The 21,270-nt window shown below is 51.7% G+C and overlaps 7 protein-coding genes across 7 annotated transcripts; 2 read left to right on the forward strand and 5 right to left on the reverse strand.

Moving 5' to 3' along the window:
- Positions 1-51: 51 nt before the first annotated feature.
- Positions 52-3,414, reverse strand: EKO05_0010668 (uncharacterized protein; the record flags this gene model as incomplete). Its single annotated transcript, XM_038947281.1, has 1 exon — positions 52-3,414. One exon carries the CDS (start codon positions 3,412-3,414, stop codon positions 52-54), a length of 3,363 nt encoding a protein of 1,120 aa, XP_038793611.1.
- Positions 3,415-3,845: 431 nt separating this feature from the next.
- Positions 3,846-5,549, reverse strand: EKO05_0010669 (uncharacterized protein; the record flags this gene model as incomplete). The annotated part of the gene is made up of 1 exon (XM_038947282.2): positions 3,846-5,549. The coding sequence occupies one exon, from the start codon at positions 5,547-5,549 to the stop codon at positions 3,846-3,848; it is 1,704 nt and encodes a 567-aa protein (XP_038793612.2).
- A 3,447-nt stretch (positions 5,550-8,996) lies between these two features.
- On the forward strand, positions 8,997-12,259 carry EKO05_0010670 (uncharacterized protein; the record flags this gene model as incomplete). The annotated part of the gene is made up of 3 exons (XM_038943612.2): positions 8,997-9,416; positions 9,471-9,657; positions 9,708-12,259. 3 exons carry the CDS (start codon positions 8,997-8,999, stop codon positions 12,257-12,259), a joined length of 3,159 nt encoding a protein of 1,052 aa, XP_038793613.2.
- Positions 12,260-12,953: 694 nt separating this feature from the next.
- EKO05_0010671 (uncharacterized protein) lies at positions 12,954-13,651 on the reverse strand (the record flags this gene model as incomplete). Its single annotated transcript, XM_059637825.1, has 2 exons — positions 12,954-12,967; positions 13,030-13,651. 2 exons carry the CDS (start codon positions 13,649-13,651, stop codon positions 12,954-12,956), a joined length of 636 nt encoding a protein of 211 aa, XP_059493808.1.
- Positions 13,652-14,520: 869 nt separating this feature from the next.
- EKO05_0010672 (uncharacterized protein) lies at positions 14,521-17,125 on the forward strand (the record flags this gene model as incomplete). The annotated part of the gene is made up of 4 exons (XM_038943659.1): positions 14,521-14,644; positions 14,698-14,862; positions 14,908-15,002; positions 15,056-17,125. The coding sequence occupies 4 exons, from the start codon at positions 14,521-14,523 to the stop codon at positions 17,123-17,125; spliced, it is 2,454 nt and encodes an 817-aa protein (XP_038793615.1).
- Positions 17,126-18,584: 1,459 nt separating this feature from the next.
- On the reverse strand, positions 18,585-19,961 carry EKO05_0010673 (uncharacterized protein; the record flags this gene model as incomplete). Its single annotated transcript, XM_038943618.1, has 2 exons — positions 18,585-19,201; positions 19,250-19,961. The coding sequence occupies 2 exons, from the start codon at positions 19,959-19,961 to the stop codon at positions 18,585-18,587; spliced, it is 1,329 nt and encodes a 442-aa protein (XP_038793616.1).
- Positions 19,962-20,350: 389 nt separating this feature from the next.
- Positions 20,351-21,263, reverse strand: EKO05_0010674 (Proteasome endopeptidase complex; the record flags this gene model as incomplete). The annotated part of the gene is made up of 4 exons (XM_038943585.1): positions 20,351-20,484; positions 20,535-20,953; positions 21,003-21,187; positions 21,240-21,263. The coding sequence occupies 4 exons, from the start codon at positions 21,261-21,263 to the stop codon at positions 20,351-20,353; spliced, it is 762 nt and encodes a 253-aa protein (XP_038793617.1).
- Positions 21,264-21,270: the final 7 nt, after the last annotated feature.

Raw genomic sequence — 21,270 nt, forward strand, 5'->3', positions numbered from 1 at the left:
GCTGCATAGTTAAAAAAATATCATTGCACTCGCTCTACAATATAGACGTCCTCAAGATCTGCGACCCATGCCCGGATACCCGATATTATATTGGTCGTTCTTATGCCTCTTTTTGGAGGAGCGACTACCTTCAGCTAGATCTGCTTTCTCCTCGTCAAGCTCATGTCTGTCAGTATAGCCATATCCATCATCGTAGATCGCCTCTTTGTAGTCTTGATTTCGAATCAGATTTCCAGGACCAAACGAGCTGTTAAGCCTATCCCGAGTCACTGCGCCCTGATTCCGGTTCTGCTGTTCACCGTGCTTGCGCTTGTGGGTTCCTGACGCATCATAATAGTTGCTTGACTGGTTTTCGCCTGATAGATCCTGGAAGCCATACTGCTGCGGTTGTCTCGATGTCGCAATCACATTGGCCTCTGTCCGATATTGTGCCGAAAAATGTGGACTTGTGCCTCGTCCGGTTGCACCACGAATGCGTAGGCCCCGTTCTAACTGGTTGGAGATAACGTCGCTTGAGGGTCGTCGAGCTTGAGACACCGTCCTGGAAGTTGTTAGAGCTAATGACTGTGGCTGGTTTCGCGGACCTGTAGGAACGCTAGGCTTCAGAATAGGGTTGTTGCTCAATTGTTGCTGTGGTTGAATCAGAGGGTATGACGGTAGAGTTGTATGTGATGTTTGGAAAGGTTGCTGCTGTTCTCCTAGTGCTATCCCAAGGCCTTGATCATTCGATTGTGTAAGGTATGTGACAGGGGAAGGTAGTGCTTTCGAGTTTCGTTGAAATACAGGATCATGGACTCTTGATGGAATCGATACAGCCCACGAAGGGTCTGCAGCGGTAGAACCAGTGTTTTCATTGTTGCTAGAGATATGCATCAATGGACAGTAACGATCCCCTCGTGGGCAGCTTCTGTCCCGTCCGAGATCCGGACACGATACACCTCTCAAAGTGTGATTGAATCCACACACTTTGCCTTCGTTCTCGGTTTTGCACCCTCGAGATTTGTTGACAAATGTACATGCCTTGTATCTTCTGGGGGTGGCCAAGACTTGACTCAAGATGGGTCTCAGATCTATCAGATTCGGGTCGCAAACTTCGGGTGAAGACTGGCTCGGACGAGCGGTACGGGTACCGGTATGGAGAAAGGCGCAAGTTCCTGCATTTGCAAAAGCACATGGATTCTTATTGCAGAAAACGCCTTTGTTGCTGTGATCATGTGGGCATGCGTCTCGGTTGGCGCACCCCCCCGGTTTGTTGATATCAAGACAAAATTTCATCTTGGAGCTAGCAGGCTTGCTGTCATCCTGGAAAGGCAGAGTAATCTCGACAGAAGTGTCCGTGAAGCACGTGTAGTCGCTGAACGCAGGGGAAGACTGGAAAAATGTTGTCCCAGTCGTTATTTCTTCTCCTGTACTAGATTTCTTTACCTCTTCTGTAGCATCTCGCTTCCTGTCCTGCCGCTTGGCCTCATGCTCCTCTTCCTCGATCCTTCGACTTGCGGCTCCTTCATATCTGCGCATGCCCTCCCCAAAAAGTGGATCGTAGACTCTTCTCCAATCCCGGTCCATACAATTCGCGTTCTTCGCAAGCTTTGCTGTCCCTGCAGAGTCTTGACTCTGTGCGGCAATCACTTGGAACATCTCTTCATGCATTCCGTGAAAATATTCGTCGCTTAGCGATGCTCGTTGCTCACTGAGCGGTACTCCAGTGTAACCTTGGGTCGTAACTCTGGTATCGGTAGAGACATGACTGAAGATCTCTGGAGGGTCTGGAAGTACGTAGGGATTGAAGGGACCGCCTTTGTATTGTATCTTAAAACTTTGTTTAGGTTGTACGACCGCGTCGTCTTCTGACAGACCAACCGGGATAGTGCATACAACAGTGCGATAGATGCGTCGTAGACTATCGGTTAGATCATCTCTTTGGTCGTTTTCTCGGTCCAAGTCTCGGCGGTGTCTGACAGTCTCAGCGGACATTAGGAGGTTTTCAATAATCCCGACGTCAATGTTCGTAGATTCCAGAAGCTCTGTGCGTCTTTGATTCGAGGATTGGATTTCAGCAATGCAATTGGATATCATCTCAATCTGGATCTCTTCTTCTTCGTTTAATAGATCCGGATCTTTGGATGACGGGTCCTTTATTGCGTGCCATATGCGGACCGCATGCTCCAGACGTGGCTTTAAATACTCGTTATCCTCCGCCAAAATCTCGTCCCGAAAAGGCAAAAGTAATGCATCCAGCCACAACATAGCATCTGTGAGAAAACCAAGCTCAACGCGACTATCCCAGGCAGGACTGAAGTTTGTTACAATGGATCTAGTACCACCGCTGGTATTGCCTGAATACATCTCCCGGCGTGTACGAAAGACGTCTATCCTTGATGAGTTTTGCTTCAGAAAGTCAATGATCATCTTTGTGCAATCTCTCGGTATGAGTTGTGCAACGGCTTTGAGGTGAATTGTTGTTGGTATTTTTGGCGGTGCGTCTAGTGGCTCTTCTAGGTCTGACGTGGAATATGGATCGTAATTGGGAACGCTCGGTCTTCTCAAAATGTAATGACCAGCTGCTGCAGGTGATGGTACTTGTTCCCAGTCAGCATAGTAATCTTCTGGGATGTAACCAGCGTGTTCGGGTGGCGGTGATCGTTCTAAACTGCTCTTTCTCTTATCTGCCTTTTTGAGGAAATCAATTTCTTCGGTGAGAGCCCCAGTTTTAGACTCATCCGCATCCTCGGTGTTTTCTGGAGATGTCTCCAGAAGCTGGCGCTCAACAGCTACCCATGCATACTCTTCATCTACTGCCCCAATTTGTTTTTCTGGCGAATGATGGTCACATGTAGTTCTTTCATGCCTTTCCGCATCGTATCGGTGCTGTCGAGCACCTACTTGGCGGCGCCTGTGATCTGAGGCACTGTTCTCAAGGCCTACATTGCTAACCTCGGAGATCTTGTCAGGCTTCTTGTCTACTGGAGAATAAGAAATCTCCTCGTTCATCGATCCATATCCGCTATCTCGAAACGTATTTGGCACTGCGATTTCGGACTGGCCCAATCTTATAGGCGATGTAATTCCGTTTTCAGTCTGAGTGTCCTCATTTAAGTAAGCACTATGGCTCACTTTCTGGTAAGCATCGCTCTCAGTCGCTGTGGAAGGTAGGTAGTGGGCTTCCAAAGGCGCTCCAGGATCTGCATTCTGATCTGCGTTGTCTGGATCAGTAATGTTGTTGAAAGTCGATGAGGGCAGATCAGTGGTATAACGTGGATCCAACAAGTCGCCGAGTGTTGCCTGTCGAGTGCGTGTCTCCACGGCAATAGCTCTGTCACTTTCAAGCCGAAGCAATGAACGTTGCATCTCGCCATGACTAGGGCTTGAATACCTCCCTCGCCGTTCCATCATGGCGGTGACGGTTTGTCTCATACTTGTTTCTTGTACTGTGTGCTGTGTTGAGTGTCTAGTTGGAGCACACTTTTGTGATGTTGAAGTTGGCCTTTGTTGTAAGCCCGCCGTTGGCTCTGACGTAGTGCAGTCTCTCGTGTTGAAGCACAGATCTATGCAACGTGTGTTCGCTGGAGTATGGTATGTGTGGATGAGCGGTTCTATCGAGCTATTCAAAATGTGCGAAAAGCTCAAAGAGTGTGTTGTTGATGTTCTTTGTTGGTTTGTTAGGCCCCTTTCATGCTCGCGCAGTAAATCACCTTCTTGTGTTTTCCGTCCAGGAGTTGTTTGTCACTCACAACGTTCTTTGTGTGTTGGTGATTGCAACGGTGCGAAGATCGATATGTACTGCCTCGTTCCACTTTCGTACCGTGAGCGTGGCATGCCATAACTCAGAAAATTGTGCACTGTGTTCACTCTTTCTGGCTTCTTGTCTCTTGCTCGGTCTCAAGAGCCTGCCGAGCTCTGGCGCGCATTGCAGGAGGCACATACGGGGCAAGCGCTTGCCTAGAACCACGCAAAGTGCGGGAGGTGGTACTACTCTTGACACAATTTGATGCAGTTTCATTCAGTAAAGCAGTCGCTCTGAATGTCGATTGTCGATTGTCGGGTGATTTCTCAGCAAGGTCGGGCACGACTTTGAATCTTCCCTCGCGATTCGCTTGAATTTTATTGTTGCTGTCATCAACTTGCTCTCTGATGTGTGATATAGGCCTGACTCGCTTCGTCTCAAGTGTACGTTTGGCTTTTTGACGATTTTTTCGATCGTAGAATTGTTTTGGGAACTCTGAGAATGGATTTCGTTTGAGAATGACCGAGCCTTCCGACTTTTGAAAAGGTGAACTTCTGCGCAGAGCAGTTGCAGACGGCTTATAATCTTCTGGTAAATTGTTTGTATGGTTTTTCTTTGCTGTGATGGCGCACTGAATAACATCCGAAGTGTGTTTTGGGCTGTCATCGCCTGATGGTGAGCGTTGGAGTTGGACAAACTGAGAGTATGTACCTTCTGCTGTATTCAGAGATCCCCTATGTGCCTGAAAATCTTGCTGTAGTCGTTCTTCGGGCCAGCTCGGTGAAGTCGTGACTGAAATGGAACCTTCCTGCGGGATCTCAGGCGTTGCACATCTACGTCTCTTCGTCGGAGTTTCGATATCTTCACGATCGTCTAATATGTTTTTGCCTGATAACAGTGTAGTCGTCTCTGTAGAATTATGGGCCGATGAGATACCAGTAGCTGCAGGATCAAGGACGACAAAGTTGTTCATGGCAGATCCAACATGTCCATACTCGTTCTGCAGTGCAAAGGCTGAGTCAGATGGCTGCCTTTTTGAGGACGGTGCGAGCGCTGATATTCTCTCAACAGGCATAGGTAGAAAATTCGTGGTTGTGAGCGGCGATAGAGAAGGTGAGGGGTATGCAGCTCTACGTGTTGGTGCATCGTAATGTGAAATGCTCGCTTCTTGCCTGACGGTAGGCACGACTGTCTTCCTGCATAGTTCTGGTGCCGATATGGAATGATGCATTAACGTGCCGTATATGTTTGGGAGATGACGGCTCTCGACGTTGCCGTCTAGCAAGTTGCCTTCAATATCAAGCCGTGCTGTCGTAGGATATTGCTCAGAATGCACAGTGTTGTCATCTTTGGACTCAGCGCAGATGGTGTAACCAGCTTTAGCGGCAGCGCCACGATATTTGTTGGCCGTCATAGATGCTTTGACCTTTGCACTGGCCAGCGCTTTGCGAGTGATGTTGCAATCTGCAGTCTGGAAACCTGAGTCCACGTATTTCGCACCTCCTGTAGCTTGTGGAGCTGTACATGCTGCACCGTACATCAATTCGTATGTATTCGAGCGAGGGTCTCCCTGGTAGCGTCCAATAGCGGCGGCACCCATGTTGTGTATATAGTCGCTCTGTGATGGCTCGCGACCGTTGATGATTCTGTAGACGTCGCCATTTGGTGGTGGAAGGGTTTGGACGCCTGTGTTGTGATACGTGCTGGAGGCTTCCGTGTCTAGACTCAGACACTCCCGAGGAAATAGGGCATGGATAACGCGCACCTCACGACTCGTGTCGTCGGTCGGACGCGCAACGATGGTCTCGTCGTTGGGAGTTGACATTGCGGGCATGAACGGCGACAGAACGGGCGTATAGCGAGTGACAAAACAGAACAAAGCGAGCAGAAACAGTTCCTGATATAATACCGAAGACGTTGTGTTGTGGAACCGCGCAGGCTGGGGAAGGCGCGTTTGACTGTAATAAACGAAGCTAGTGTAGGTGGGAGGTGAAAGTCAGTGCCAACTAGAAACTTCAATCGACTCGTAGCTGTCCCATGGGAATACGACAGAACATCGACGAGATCTTTAAGAAAGATGAAGGGATCACAAATGTCGCTGTATTTGGTGCGGGCACGCTGGACGTGAACATGCGCCTATCTGGCCACGTTGCGTTTGCTCAGGGTACTTGCGAGACAACAAGAAACATGCAGTAATGACGAAAAGACTGAAGAATCATTCGATGGCTGCCGCCACGGACGTGTTGGTTGGCAAGATGATCGGCTTAACCGATACGCAAAAGACCGAATTAGTAACTCTTAACCATGGACCACAGAGCCTTTGAGTAATATGATACAGCATCGAATATTCCCACTCTATGAATGCTTTTGGCACTTTGTCCAGGCCGAGATCACCAAAACTGCATTCACCGTCCAACTCAGACGCCCATCATGTCTGATCTGAACTCACGCAAAAACCGAAGCTGGCCCAACAACCAAGATGCCACACCAGAGACTTTTCCCAGCGGCGTCGAAGTATTTGAGGAATTTGCCAAATTTAATCCTAGCGTGACGGAAGACGCGCTCTTCGACGCTCTGCAAGACGCCACTCATAGACGTCCACGAAATTGAAACCTGGGTCCTTGACTCCTTCGCAAGACAGCTGAATACATGTATCTTCGCGACTGCCAAGATGATGTATATCAACCCTGGTGCTGTAAAGTGCATGCTAGATACTGCTTTCCAAGACCAGAGGGGGGTGCTAAAGTGTCCGACCGGCAGAGAACCCGCCCTGAAGGAGAGGCCTGCCAAAGTGTTGGGTTCGACATGCGGAGCACTTGTTCGGATAAACTGCCAACGACACCCAGGGATAGTCTCACTGACGCTCCTTTGGCGACTACCATTCGCAATGGCAATCATGTGCCCTCAGCACCAGAAAAGGGGGACGCTGCCGTCGGTTGTTAGGGTTTGTGGTCACCGTTCGCCTCCATCCAGCAACCAGGTACATACGTTCACACAGCACCCTGTCAGATTTCAGCAGGAAATATCAGATGGGTAGATCACATCGCCAATGACAGCGACAAACGGTCCCCTTCAGTCTCGAAAAGGGACACGTTCCGTGCCACGGTCCGGGGCAAAAGACGACAGTTCTCGAACATCAGTAGGACTTGGAAAGAAGCTCGACAAACGAAGAGGGGGCAGGATGCGCTTATCCTGAACGCTGAGGTCGACGGCTGTTGCTACTAAATGGTATCAGCTGGAACAGAGCTTCTTATTCGGTACGAGCATGGAAGAGGCTGCAGATGTGCTGATGGATATGAAGGACGTAGAGATGAAAAGGGGATCGAAGGAGGTGAGGGAAGAGCCTGAAGCAATTTTTCTTTTTGTCAATGCTGCAAAAGTATAGTATGTTTCAAGTTTGAGTAGGAAGACGCGCTGAGTGGGATGAGACCTCGCCGTAGTGTTAAGTCAGACAGTGCAGGTCGTCTCTCGTTACCGTGGTATCAAATCCGAGTCTAATTGCTTTGAAGGTCGTGACGATGCAAGTGCTGTTGTGACGTAGCATCCTGAGGCAATCGCGCTAACCAAAATTATCCGTTCCCATTCCAGCGTGCACGCATCTCACCTTACACCATCCTGCAAATCAGCCTTGTGCGGTCCTTCGGCAGCACCGGTACTTCGACGGGTTACCCGGTCCACTCGGCACCGTGACGGTCACGGCAGAGTCCACCCCGGTCCTCTACGCTCTGCTTACCGCTTCCCCCCGGGCATCAGCAAAGCTTGCGCACATGCCAATTGCACCGTGACATTGCGCCCTTTACGGTGTCCTATCACGGCCTTAGTCTGCAACGCTTCCACCATTCTTCTGGAAGACAGTGCAGAACCGACGCCTCATTGGTCAAGGCCGGCAGAAGTGCGGTGAGATTCGAGCCAAAGGATCACAATTGCATTGGCAAGCGACTCATAGGGCTGAACCTATGGCTCAGAGCGACTAGGTGGGTATGCGCCCGTGCGTCTGTTCAGCCTCTTGTGCGATTACAGCAGCGGTCGAAAAACGATTAACTACCGTTACCGCTACTTGACTCGAATGCTGACGAGCCGTAGTGGCTGGGGAATGCAGGCACGACCCTAGGTGCTCTTGGATGCAGCCCTATATCCAGCACTCCGGTTGGACTGAGACATTTCCAATCCCTGGGGAGATGGCTGCTGATGCGAGGAGCGTTGGTCGGGAAGCGAAGCCGCCCCTACCTATCGATAAGGCCAGCAAGTGGGAGGCTCTGACGGCTGCATACGTTCGCATTGCTTTGTGCCTCCGAGTGGTCTGAACGCCTGCAATCCTCCTATCAGCCTGATGCTTTGTGCGACTTGGCAGCTGTTCGTGCCAGCCGAGATAGAACAGAGAGCCATACTTAGATCGAAACTCCGAGTTGGCGGCACGTTCCTCGAACGAGACTTCGTACGCACAATGGCCACAGCAAAATTCAGCTTCAGTACCGATCAGTCGCTTTTCGGGAGACCTCTTAGCCGTCGCCTGCATCCTCAGGCATTCTTGATGGTGGTGTCGATGGGCTGTCGTCTTCCTTGCTGGCCCGGCAGATTCTGTGTGCAGCAGCGATACGTCACAGGACGTACAGCAATGTCCGACACGCTCAATACTCTCACCTCCAGCGCAGCAGACGGATTGCTTTGAAATGGCAGCACAGGTGGACAAGAAGTCGGTCAGCCTGGCAGCGGTGGTCTATCTTACCCAGCTAGCGCAACGCCCCCAAACCAACCTAGCAGGGTGCTTGGATCAATCACCTCACTCGCGACGAACCTCAAGACCACTACCTACAGGGTGGACCTGTGTTTCATTCGTTCAGAGGATGACTCGACAGTCAATGCTGCAGGTCACTGCAGCTGGGCCGAGCTGGGGTTCCTTCTGCCTGGCCGCCTTTTCGCGCTGCGCGAACCAACTCTCCGCAAGGCTCGGCGCTCCGCAGGGATCTGATTCGTGACTCGCACAGAGCGGGGGCCCAGCGGCTGTGCCGAGCGTGTCTGACGGCCCCACTTGTTTTCTTACAGCGCGCTCGAAATACCACTTCATCTGAGATCACGGCTGGGGGCTGAAAGTCTCGTCATCTTTCAAGGGATATTTATTAACAATCTACACGCCCACAATGGACCAGATACGCCATTCACAGCAGCCGAGACCCCTGAGTTCTCTAGCTACAGCTCGGCAATGACCATGGCATCTCAAGTGTCCCCCAACGACTTTATCAACATCACCAGACCACAGTCCAGAGCTCCCAGTATGAATGGGGAAGCGTTTGCTGCGGCGTCGCGGCCGCGGCTGCCTGTCAAGAAGCAAGCGCCCCAGAAAAGCATTGACGACTTCTGGAACACGTTCACAACGAAGCACCCAGGAAAGATCTTCACCATTCTGCCAGACAATTTGTACGCAAAACGCGCCGCCGCACATACGCCAAAGGGATCGATACCTGGCAAGAATGCGCTTGCGTCCTACGAAGAGGCCGTTCAATCTTGCAAAACTAAAGTAGCCAAAATCGTCAAGGAGTGCAGACGGCTGAACCAGAAGTATCGCGACCCTCATTTCGACATCGAGGCCGACTTCAAGCGGTCTCAAGCGTCTCCAGACACACCGCCCGATTGTCTGACTAGCTTGGACAAGGAACAATCTGAGTTCCAGCCTATGTCGGTCAAGAGAGTCGAGGTAAAACACACATCCCAGCTCCAGAAAGCGGGCGCGCGGCTCACACAACGATAGGACATTTTCGAAAACCCCCAATTCTTCATAGAAGGCGCCACCGCGAACGATGTGCGACAAGGGAATGACGGCGACTGTTGGTTCATGTCAGCGCTTGCAACGATCAGTAACAAAGAGGAACTGATACAAAGAGTGTGCGTTGCGCGAGACGAGCAGGTTGGAGTCTATGGGTTCGTCTTCCACAGAGGTAGGTGTTCAGATCCACATCCCTGCAGAACATGCACTCATACGGTACAGATGGCGAATGGATCTCGGAGGTTATCGACGACAAGCTATACCTGATCAAGGAAGACTTCGATGAAGCCAAGATCGAGCGCTACCATTGGCTAGAACTGCAGAATCGCAAGAGCCCGGATGAAGAATACCGCACCGTCATGCAGACTGGATCAAGAGCTCTCTATTTTGCGCAGTGCAGCGATTCCAATGAGACCTGGCTACCGCTTCTCGAGAAGGCTTTCGCAAAAGCGCATGGTGACTATTCAGCGATCGATGGCGGCTTTGTAGGCGAGGGCATCGAAGATTTGACAGGCGGTGTCACCTCCGAGGTCTTCGCTACCGACATCCTGGACAAGGACAAGTTCTGGCATGACGAGCTCATGAACGTCAACAAGACATTCCTCTTTGGGTGCGGCCAGATGGGTGGCATTTATGGCGCTCGCAAAGGTATACAGGAAAAGCATGCATACTCCATCATGGAGGCCCGCGAGATTGATGGACAGCGCTTGCTCAAGTTACGCAATCCTTGGGGCAGGACCGAATGGACCGGCCGTTGGAGCGATGGGTCGGAAGAGTGGACTCCTGAATGGATGCAGAAGCTGAACCACAAATTCGGCGATGATGGAGTATTCTGGATCTCTTACCGAGATCTGCTCCGGAACTATCAACATTTCGATCGCACCCGGCTTTTCGGACCCGAGTGGACCGTCTCCCAGCAGTGGACGAGCGTCAACGTCCCCTGGAGTGTCGACTACCTAGAGACCAAGTTCAAGGTTCATCTCGAGAAACCTAGCCCAGTCGTGATAGTGCTCAGTCAGCTTGACGACCGTTACTATCAAGGCTTGGAGGGACAGTACGAGTTTCATCTCCAGTTTCGACTTCACAAAGACGATGAGGACGAGTACATTGTACGCAGCAACGGCACATACTACATGAAACGATCGGTTTCCACCGAATTGGACCTTGAAGCCGGTAATTATACGGTCCTTCTCAAGATCAAAGCCACAAGGTCTCCAAATCCGACTCCAGATGAGGTAATTAGGGCAACTTGTACCAAGCGCCGTGAGAAGCTGCTGGCTACTGGGCTGTCCTACGACCTGGCCCATGCGAAGGGCCAGTTCAGGGAGCACGAGAAGGAGAAGGATCGACAACAGCGCGAACACAAAAGCGACCGCAAGAAAGCCGATGCGAGGCGCGCGCATGAGCGAGAACGCAAGTTCCGCAGAAGACAAAAGCTGCGTGAGCAGAAGAAGGCCGCCAAAGAGACACGTAAGTTGAACCGTCCAGGCGAGATGAGGGAGATCGAGAAACGGCTGCAGGATTTGACCGGACTTGGCATTGCTGTCGAGGAGGAGAACCGCACAGAGGGTGAAGAAGAAACAAAGCCCGGTCACCCTGCTGTCACACGACACCGACGTGCAGCGAGCGCCAGTGTTGTCGGTGAACGCTCACCAAGCCCCGGCGGTGGTTTCCAGGGTCGTGGAGGCTATAACCGTGGACGCGACGGCTACAACGCAGCCCTTCCAGGAGCTCTCCAAGGTCGTGGTGGCTACAACCGTAATGAACAACACGGCACAGCTATGGCGGAAGCACTTGCCCTTCAAGGCCGTGGCGGCTACCAAGCTGCTAACAATGGCTTCCAAGGTCGTGGAGGGTACAATCAGAATATGCCTGGAGAACTTCAGGGCCGGGGTGGCTACAATGCTGAGCTCCCCGGCTCCTATCAGGGCCGTGATGGATACAACGGTCGCGATGGGTATAATGGCCGTGACGGATACAACGGCCGTGACGGATACAATGGAAGGGACGGGTACAATGAGGGTCAAACTACAGAATCGCCAGTACCAACACCCCAACCTACTCCTCAATCGCAACCTGAAGAGTTCCGCCCTGGTACTCCTGGTCAACGCACATATAGCCCTCAACCTGATCGCAGATCGAGGATTTCTCCAGCACCATCGCGTCGCGCCACCTTGTCTCCCATTCCAGGTGTAAGGCCCGCTATCCACATCACGCGAGGTCGTGGTACCAGTGTCAGTTCGCTCAGAACGCGACATGGCACATACTCACCCAACGAAATATCGGATGACTCATCTTGGGACTCTGATCTTGCAGATTCATTGGATTCTGAGGCTTCCGATAACGAGCGTGACTCACCGCGCCTGATCTCCCAAGACCAGATCCGATACTATCATCAGAACGGAAGGAGCTACTACACGATCGAAGATGAAGATGAGTTCGAACGCGACCCCTGGAATGCGGTCTGCGTCATTGGCCTGCGTGTCTTCTCGAAAGACGCTGACGTCTCGATCGAGGTGCAAAACGGCGGGCCAGAAAAGAGAAAGGATAGTGATGCTGAGAGTGTAGCAAGCGTCAGCACGATCCGCAGGCGCCAGAAGGAGCTCGATGTGGATGATAGCGCAGCTGATGCGACGTCGCCGATGCGTACGAGGAACAACATGGACGAGGCTTTGAAAGGCGAGGAGAAGAGGGCTGCTGAGGCTGAGCTGGTGAGCCACGTCGGGACTATGCCTGCTGGCAATGAGTTGAACCGCCAGGATACCCTTTCCTAGGCGTCCCACTTGGCGGCCCTAAATTGCTTGTTCACGTGTTACAGTACTTGATGGTAGATGTTGCGCAAGCACGGCGTTAATAGGTTGTCTTTCGGACTGTTTACCTGTCTCTACCTTCCTGAATATCCCCCAACTCAATCAAAGACTAGTTACCGCAGATTGTGCCAAGACTACAGCTAAGAACATGATACCTAAGCTAGTCCTCAGAAAAAACTCCACGGCTGGGCCTTCCTCATGATATGCAATTAAAGGTATGTTGACTGGAAAGTCGCGTGCTTGCTTTGTCTCGTTAATATCTGGCTTGACCAAGTCTTCCTGTACACAACATGGAAAAGGTGCTTCTTCCAGATCTGTCTCTAGACTTGCAGTATCATTTTCAGTAGTCGACCGATTTGGGTCTTCATCTTGGATGACGGCTGCTTTATCTTGCCTGGAACGAGGTGTAGCATGCTCTGCAATAAGTGTGCCCATAAACTGTTGAAGGTCGTTAGGTTTATCCAGAAGGCAAGGCATGGTTTGGATACCGATTGTTTCTTCTGCATCGGCCAGATGATTTCCACTCGTTGGAATGATGGTATCAAGGCTAAGGATCGCAGTAGACGCTTCTGCTGTATCAAGCCTATCATGAAAATCATTGCAGAGAGGGCGTGGCATGATTGTTGCAGTCTGTTCACTAGCTGCCGGCACGAATGCTTCAACAATAGCCACCTGCATGATTGGAGACAGGGAAAGACGGTTAGTACTGGTAAGCCGGCTTTGGTCAATGTCACCTGTCCCGGCCGTCGGTTTGGCGTCGACAGAAGGAAGCTCCTCAACCTTGGGCTGAGGAAACTCTTCATCGGGCTCTGCGTTGGTTTCTAGCATTGTTTCCTCCTCCCAGGTGGCGTCAGAGTCGTCTTGGTCATACGCATGGAAGCCACAATCGACAAGGACCGGCTCATTAATGCTCAGACCTCTTCGATCGTCGAGAAGTATACCTGATGTATCCATGCGGCATTCTATACCATCATCCACGGCTTGGTATGTTATCATACTATTGGTTTGTTGCGTCTCGCCATCGCATTGTGACTCGCGCCCTTCTGATGGAGTCTTAAGCCCCTCATAGGACGAGTATTCAGAAGGTACATTTCGCACGTGATCAATGAAGCTCCTTGGAGTTGGGTTGCTGAGCCCTACGCTCAGAACCAGGCCAATGCGTGGATCTTGTTGCACTTCTTCGCTCACTGCCTCATACTTCGACAGAATCGAATCAATGGTATCGCGACAACTGGCCCTTGCTGATCCTGCTCGATGCTCAAACAGATCTTCGAGCATCTGGAAAGCTTTTTCGTCTGGCTCAGAAGCTGGGCTGGACTCTTCGTAAGCGTTCCGGTCATATGTGGGCGGATGCATTGTGTGCATATCGTCTGTTCCGCTTGAAGGCAACGTAAGGCAAGAATCCCGTGGGTTGAGTGCCAATATGCAGGTTTGATAGCTCGATCAATGCTAGTAGAAATACCACAACTACTGAAACACTTTCCTTTGTTGTCAAGATCTGTTTGTGGTCGGCTAAATGCTGGCTAGCTAGCCTAATTAACCACAAACTTGCTCTCGTGAAGTGTCTGACCCACTGGTATCATATTACAGGTTTTGTTGAAGCCCGAGCTTAGGGAAATTGCATTCTTTCCAACTCGGTTACTGTTAGTCGTGGAAATTTGCCCATATTCGGCGTCCATTACTTCAAGCATTAGCTTTCAACGATGACACCGTCGTCAGTGGAAATATCAGATGAAGTATTGCTCGTCTGCTTCTAGGTACAGATTCATTCACATCTATCCCTGGAAGACTCTCGTAGACTGAAACCTCTCGCCATCTTCAGCATATCAGGCTATCGCTACTTCTCTTACCACAAGCAGTCGTACACACTGCCAAAGCGAGTGGGAAGGTCTGTCACAAACTGGCTACACGATATGTTACAACTCAGGAAGCCAGTTGAGGACCTGAGTTGCCCGGGAGTGTGTATGAGAGGTGTACACTCGACGTTGTGTTTACAATCTCAACCCCGCCTTGAAGCTCCCTCCGCATCTTGGCGGGTGATGATGACGTCAGAGCTTCTGGGATCGCTGCAACAATGTAACCTCACACCACGCTCAAGTACAAGACCGCTGTAGATGTGGGGCGAGGCGTCCAGCGCTTCGAAAGGCTCGTGATAAAGAACGAAATGTGCCACTACTGTAGCACGACAGTACGAGGCCTTGACAGCCTCATCTCTTGATCTCAATATGCACAAACTAATTCAGCTCTCAATACTTGTGCCCGTAGGGGCTGTAGCTGCTCAGGATGTAGACTATGCGCAGTTCGTAAATCCGTTCATCGGATCAGAAGGCGCCATCTCGGGCTACGCTTGTACATCTTTGCACCCCTTCATCGAGACATTGTAGTACACTAACAGTACGTAGATGGAGGTGGTGATGTCTTTGTTGGAGGCGCTGTGCCATTTGGAATGGTCAAGTTAGGACTCGATACCTACGAAGAGCCTATCAATCAGAGCGCACTGAACGGTGGATGGACCCCGCAAGGTTACGTGACTGGGATCAGTCTTATGCACGAATCCGGGACTGGAGGTAGGTCTCTATGCACATCTGTTACGTGTGCTGATCTGTAAGCAGGTGGACCAAAATACGGATTTCCAGCCCAGATGCCCTTGACAGAGATTGACGGAGATGTGAACTTGCTGGACAATCGGACGTACTGGCAAAAACGAGTGAGCAGCCGATGTGTCCATTCAGCTAAAGTCCTGCAGCTGATATGTACAAGGTTGGCGAGGATATCGCAAGCGTAGGCTACTTCCGCACAGAGCTTGAATCCGGCGTCACTGTCGAGCTGTCAGCGTCCCGTCATGCCGGACTACACCATTACACATATCCATCTACGTCCGAGACGCATATCTTGGTAGACTTCTCGCACTATCTCCCCCATCCAACACGTTCCTGGGACTCTCAGTTCTACACTGGTGGTGAAATTGAAATTCAACCAAATTCAAGTACTTATACTGGTCACACTTCGGTCGCAGGAGGCTGGTGCATCGGCGCCCCAGTGACCGTGTACGTATGCGGGGAGTTCGACACACCTCCTAGCGAAACAAAGGTTTTCAAAGGCAAAAACACGTTTCCTGCCAGTCGTCACTTTCGAAGCTTCAACAATGCCACGACTCCATTCCCTACTTTTACGGGGACGACGGCTCGCTCTGGGCCGCTGAACGACCGTGTTGGTGCTATTTTCTCCTGGAGCAACGTCACAGAAGTCAATTCTAGGGTCGGAATATCTTTCATGTCAGTTGACAAAGCGTGTGACTACAAGAACGCCGAGTTGTCAACATGGTCCATCGAAGACACGAAGCAAAAGGCACGCAATGAATGGAACCGTGACGTCTTCTCCAAAATTCGTGTTGACACATCAGCATCAGCGAACAAGACACGACTGGCTTTGTTGTACTCAAGTTTGTACTTCATGCACCTCATACCGAGCGAGCGTGTAGGCGAGAACCCCCTCTGGGAGTCCGAAGAGCCGTATTGGGACGATTTTTACACCATGTGGGACCTTTTCCGCAACCAGGTCTCCCTCTGGCACCTCATACAGCCATCATACTATGAATCGATGCTGAGGGCTTTGGTTGATATATTTCGTCACGAAGGCTGGGTCCCTGATGGGCGCTCGGGCAACTACAATGGCTTAGTGCAAGGTGGGTCTAATGCTGACAACGTACTTGCCGACGCGTATGTTAAAGGCCTTCGAGGAAATATCAACTGGACAGAAGGATATGCGGCAGTAAAGAAGAATGCTGAAATTCTACCTTACTTTGACGAGAATCCAGTCGACCCGCAAGGCTCGCTCAAAGAAGGCCGCTCGGCACTAGACGATTGGATACCGCTTGGCTACGTCTCCGCAGACCGCAACTCCCGCGCCGTATCAAAGACAGTTGAGTACTCCCTCAACGACTTCGCCGTCAGCCAGATCGCAGCCGGAGAATCTCCCGGGGAGCGCGACCTGTACCTGCAGCGCTCAGCAGGCTGGCAGCTGAGCTGGGATCCCTCAGCCACCTCACGCAACTTCACAGGCTTCGTCGTGCCACGCTTCTCAAACGGCACCTTTGACAAAACCTACAACATCACAAACTGCGGCGACTGCAACTGGTCCGACGAGAGCTACGAAGGCACCGCTTTCGAATACTCCTTTGTCATCCCCCATGATGTTGCCCGCGTAATCGACCTCATGGGCGGGTCAGGCCACTTCGAATCGCGCCTCGACTACGTCTTCCAACCCAACACGTCCGGCGTCGACCTAGGCGTCAACGGCTTGGGAATCACCACCATCAACAACGTCGCCAACGAGCCGGACTTCGGCACGCCGTACTTGTACAACTACCTCAACAAGCAGTGGAAGAGCGTTGAGCGCACTCGTCAGCTGGCCAATGATTTCTACTTCAACACTAGCAGCGGGATACCAGGCAACTCCGATGCCGGCGCGCTGAATTGCTGGCTGGTTTGGCAGATGTTGGGTCTGTATCCAGTGGTTACGACGCCCGTCTATCTTCTGGAGAGTCCGTGGTTCTCGGATATCAACATCACAGTCAATTATGACAAGACGCTGCGGATCAGAGCTGAGGGTCTGGATGACGGGAATGGAAAGCAGGGGTATTATGTCCAGGGTGTGAGTATCAACGGGCAAGTGTGGGATAAGAATTGGTTTGAACATGAGGATGCGGGGGGTATCATGACTGCGGGCGGGGAGATTGTGTTTACGTTGGGTAACGAGCAGAAAGTGTGGGAGACGGGTGATCTACCTCCGAGTCCGGGTCATGTTGAGCTGGATGTTGGGGCAGGTTAGCATACCGCTGGTTGACGAGGTTGCAAGGGATGCAGAATTCAGTACTGAAGATCTTGGACAGAAGACCAGAGGCTGAGAACATTAGAGGCCCCGATTTACGAGAAGCGCAGGCTTGGATTTTGCAGACCATGTTCCTTGCGCGAATACCACCGTCGATCTAACAGTATCACCGCTACAAACGCGCCAAGAAGCCAGAAGTAAATCATGCCAGAACATGATGCCATACCATTTGCATGCCCCAGTGGCAGAGTAGATACTTGTGCAGCCCGGCCATGCGCAACAAAACCCTGCCAGTCCTGAAGTCTATCGCCTCGATCTTAGCCCAAGCCACTGTGAATCGCCGAAAAGACTTGCGGAGCTGCAGTCCCGGTACCATTAACAAGGGGGTTGCACACTGAAGTCTCAAATGCTTCAATTCTATATTGCCTCGTCGGTAATCCTCTTGTACAGACTTTGAGTAGGACAACAAAAGTATCTCGAAGCTTGCGACTTGATAGTTGAAGTTGGCGTGGAGGTCAAGTGCGTATTCCGGGTGTGGCTGTAAGGTGGAGGTAACAGAGCGGGTGTTTGTAGGCCGTGACACGAGCATTTCCATCATCTCTTTCCCAGTCCAGATATCTACAGACAGAGGAAGATACTGCTTAGGAGTAAATACAATGACCTCGACGTGGTAGTTCGCTGCTAAGTAATAGATGGTGATTGGCCAGTCCCCATGCAAAGCGGTGGCTTGCAAGGCACTCATTGCCCGGACGAATGCTTTGCGAGCTTCATATTTGATCTCATAATTGACCTGGTGACACGTTTGGCGAAGTGCTTGACTGGTCGATTTCAGCTGAGTGTCAGGCAGTAGATCTCTGTGCGGATCTCAGCGGATAGTTTTAGGAAGTGTAAAGTCGCCCAGTGTTCTGAGCAGCTGGATGAGCAATTGTTGAGTGAGCAGACATTCCCTGCAGTGAGGTGTCTTGATAGGTTGCAGTACGCTTTTGAAGTTGCCAAGATCGTACAATGGGGTACCAGCGGTAGAGCGCGCAGCACAGTGCAGACGTCAAGCAAGCCTTCAGAGTGATGCCCAAAGTCATGCTGATCATATTGTGGTGGCTTTGGAACTGAACATTGTCCTCCATCCCGAAGTCGCGGTCTGTGGTTGGAGACTGCAGTGGTGAGCGCGTGGTGTGGTAAAGGGAGATCAGAGACGGCTTTCTATTCTTTGACAACCCTCCCAGTGAAAGGTTAACACTTAACAATCAAGTAAAACGAGCAGAGCAAACGATGAGATGAGAACACTCACGCTGCAGTCGCCAATCTCAAACCATCATTGCTGGACGCACATTTGCATTCAAACGTTCAGAATCTTGAGGTGCACCAATCAAGTTAGGAAACAGCCAGAACTCAGAACCAAAAGATACAGAAACAAGAGTAGAATGCAGTTGTACACAAGGAGTAGAGCCATCCCTCAGCGTCAACAATCTGAAGAAGTCGAGTCATCAGATGATTCCACCGGCCATGTATCAGACTCCCAATAGTGACTGTCAAGCACTTCGGTGCGTCCGCACGTCTCGTAGCCGTACTTGTGCACTTTGCGGAAGCTGCCATGAGTCCTGAAGCAATAAAGACACAATGCATGACGAATTGGCCCATCGTCATGTACGTTCAGGTATATAGATTTGCCACCTGTATCAACTAAATGCATTGGTCGCATCCAGGCGGGCGTTTCAGGTGCTGTAGGACTTGGCGACCTGGTCAGGCTGGTGGACGTATGTGTCATCTTTTGTGAGGGAGGAGTCCGCACGGGTTGCCCTTGCGGATTTGCAGCAGTAGGTCTGAAGGAAGAAAGCTCAGGCAACGCATCAGTCGTGGCAATGCCGAAGGACATTCTTGGCGTAGGGAGACGCTCGGTAAAAGTCTCGTCTCGAAGAACGCACCGATCGTCTCTGCCCAGATCGACGAAGAAGTGCGGAGCATTGATTGCCATCTTGGAGAATGCTTCGCTACGAATCTCAGGTAGAGTCATGGTCCGCTTCTTCTTGGGTGACGCCTCGGGAGTGCTATCGTCAGAAAAGTGGATCCGTTTGCTTGCTTTTGTGCCAGTCAGCCATATTCGAATGCAATCAGTTTTGAACATACAATTCATGTTTTGTCTGTCGATGAGCGCCCATGATTCTTCAGCAGTGTGAACAGTCGCACCTGAAATGGGCGCTTCGGTTGGAGATATAGTAGTCTCGGTCTGAGGCGACAGTGACGATGATTCGAAGTCAACGTCACTGAATATGAGCGGTGACAGAGGCCGGGATGGGCTGCTAAACAGAGGCTCATGTGGCTGGAAAGGCGTGTTGGGGTGCCCTTGCGAGGCTGGCGATAGCCCAAGGATGGTAGACGATGAATTGCCCTTCGTCATGCACTGCGTGTAATCGTGGGGGTGTCTGACTGGGTCTGGAGTCAGGCTCGCAGTGAAGACTGGCCTGTTCCCGTACTCATCAGATGTTGCATTTTGGGTCTGCAGCGCTAACGCATCCAAGTGTAGCATGGTCGTCTGCAGATTAGGAGCGTTGTCGGCGGTCTCATGAACTGACCTTCGCTGATGTGCTTCATCGGCCGCACGAAGCTTGTCACGGGCATCTTGAGCGATGCAGGAACCACTGGCCCAGGCAGAAGGCGAATGATTCTGGGAAGCAGTCCAGGACTGGGTGCTTCCTGGGGCTTGCGACGTGCTTCCGTTGCGCACTGTTGGAGTAGGCGACGCTCCGCTGATCTCCTCGAGAAGCTGCTGCAGAAGGGTACGGGATGGGCCGGTATTGAGGATAGCGCTATTCTCTGCTGGTCCGTAGGGAGTCGCCATGATGATGAGGTGAGCTAAGGCAATGGAAAGTTTAGATATCATGCATAAGCGATGCTATGGAGCAATTGAGTGCCGTGGCGTGGTCGGGGTGAGGTCAGAGGAGATGTCTGGAAGTCAGGCGGAGGGAGAGCATTGCGCAAGCACCAGATTGTGAGGAAGGCGCAGGCCATAGTGGCAAGAGCAACAGACTCCAATCTACTCACAGGAAAGAGCGTAGCAACAACAAATACAACAACACGAAGAGATGATTATGAATGACGCGTTCATCATGAGTGAGATTGGCTATGGGACGCCGCTGGCTCTCACCTAAGTTGGTATACTACAAGCCTCATGCTTCCTATCGAGGCTTATCCGTTGCGCCATAATGTGTCGTCTAGTGGTCGTGAATCTCATTGCTCGGACATTTCGGTGTCCTCGGGCTTCGCCAGACCGTGCTCCTTGAGCAGAGCATCGATCTCGTCGGCACCCCAGAGGTGGTGGTAGATCTTTCCCTCCTTGGTCTTCCCTACCGTGGCAAACTCGACTGTGTCGTGTCAGCGTTGTGGTGTCGCACGCGGTACTGCAGGCACTTACTCTTCTCGCTGCTCAGCTTGGTAGAGTCCATGGTCTTGCTGAGCACCTTGACGGCGAGCCCGCAAGCCTCCTTCAGGTCGCACTCTTCCTTGTAGTCCTGCTTCAACAAGCTCTGGGCAGACGCGTTGTTGGCGCCCACGCTCGTTGCCTTCCAACCGCCGTAGTTGCCACTGGGGTTGCTCTGGTAGAGCTGGAAGTCGCGCTGCGGGTCCCAACCAGCGTAAATGAAGGACACACCAAACGGTCGCAGGCCACCGTGCTGCGTGTAGCCTTGCTTCAGATCACACAGGCGGCGCACGAGCTGCTCGCAGGGGATGTCTTCGTTGTAGGTGAGGAGGTAGCGCTGGGCGGCTTGACGGGCGTAGTTGATGAGGATGTTGGCGTCGGCGGTCATGCCTGCTACGGCGCAGATCATGTTGCTGATGCTGTGTCAGCAGCTGTGTCTGTCGTAGTGGATGACACACGCACTCGTTCAGGATGTACAGCTTCTCGGCTGAGGTGTCCTGCTCCAGAAGCTTGCTGGTCACCTTCCTCTCGGCGGCGAGCACGATGCCATCCTTGGCTAGTATGCCCAGAGCGGTTCCCGCGTGCGAGATGGCTTCGAGCGCGTATTCGACCTGGTACAATCGCCCCTCAGGCGAGAAGATGGTCGTCTGCACGCACGGTTAGCGATCATGTCGCCGGCGGCTGTGGCCGGGCACCGACCCTTGAATCATATCTCCGCGACATGGCTGCG

This window comes from Ascochyta rabiei, chromosome 20 (genome assembly GCF_004011695.2).
Source record: "Ascochyta rabiei chromosome 20, complete sequence".
Classification (NCBI taxonomy): domain Eukaryota; kingdom Fungi; phylum Ascomycota; class Dothideomycetes; order Pleosporales; family Didymellaceae; genus Ascochyta; species Ascochyta rabiei.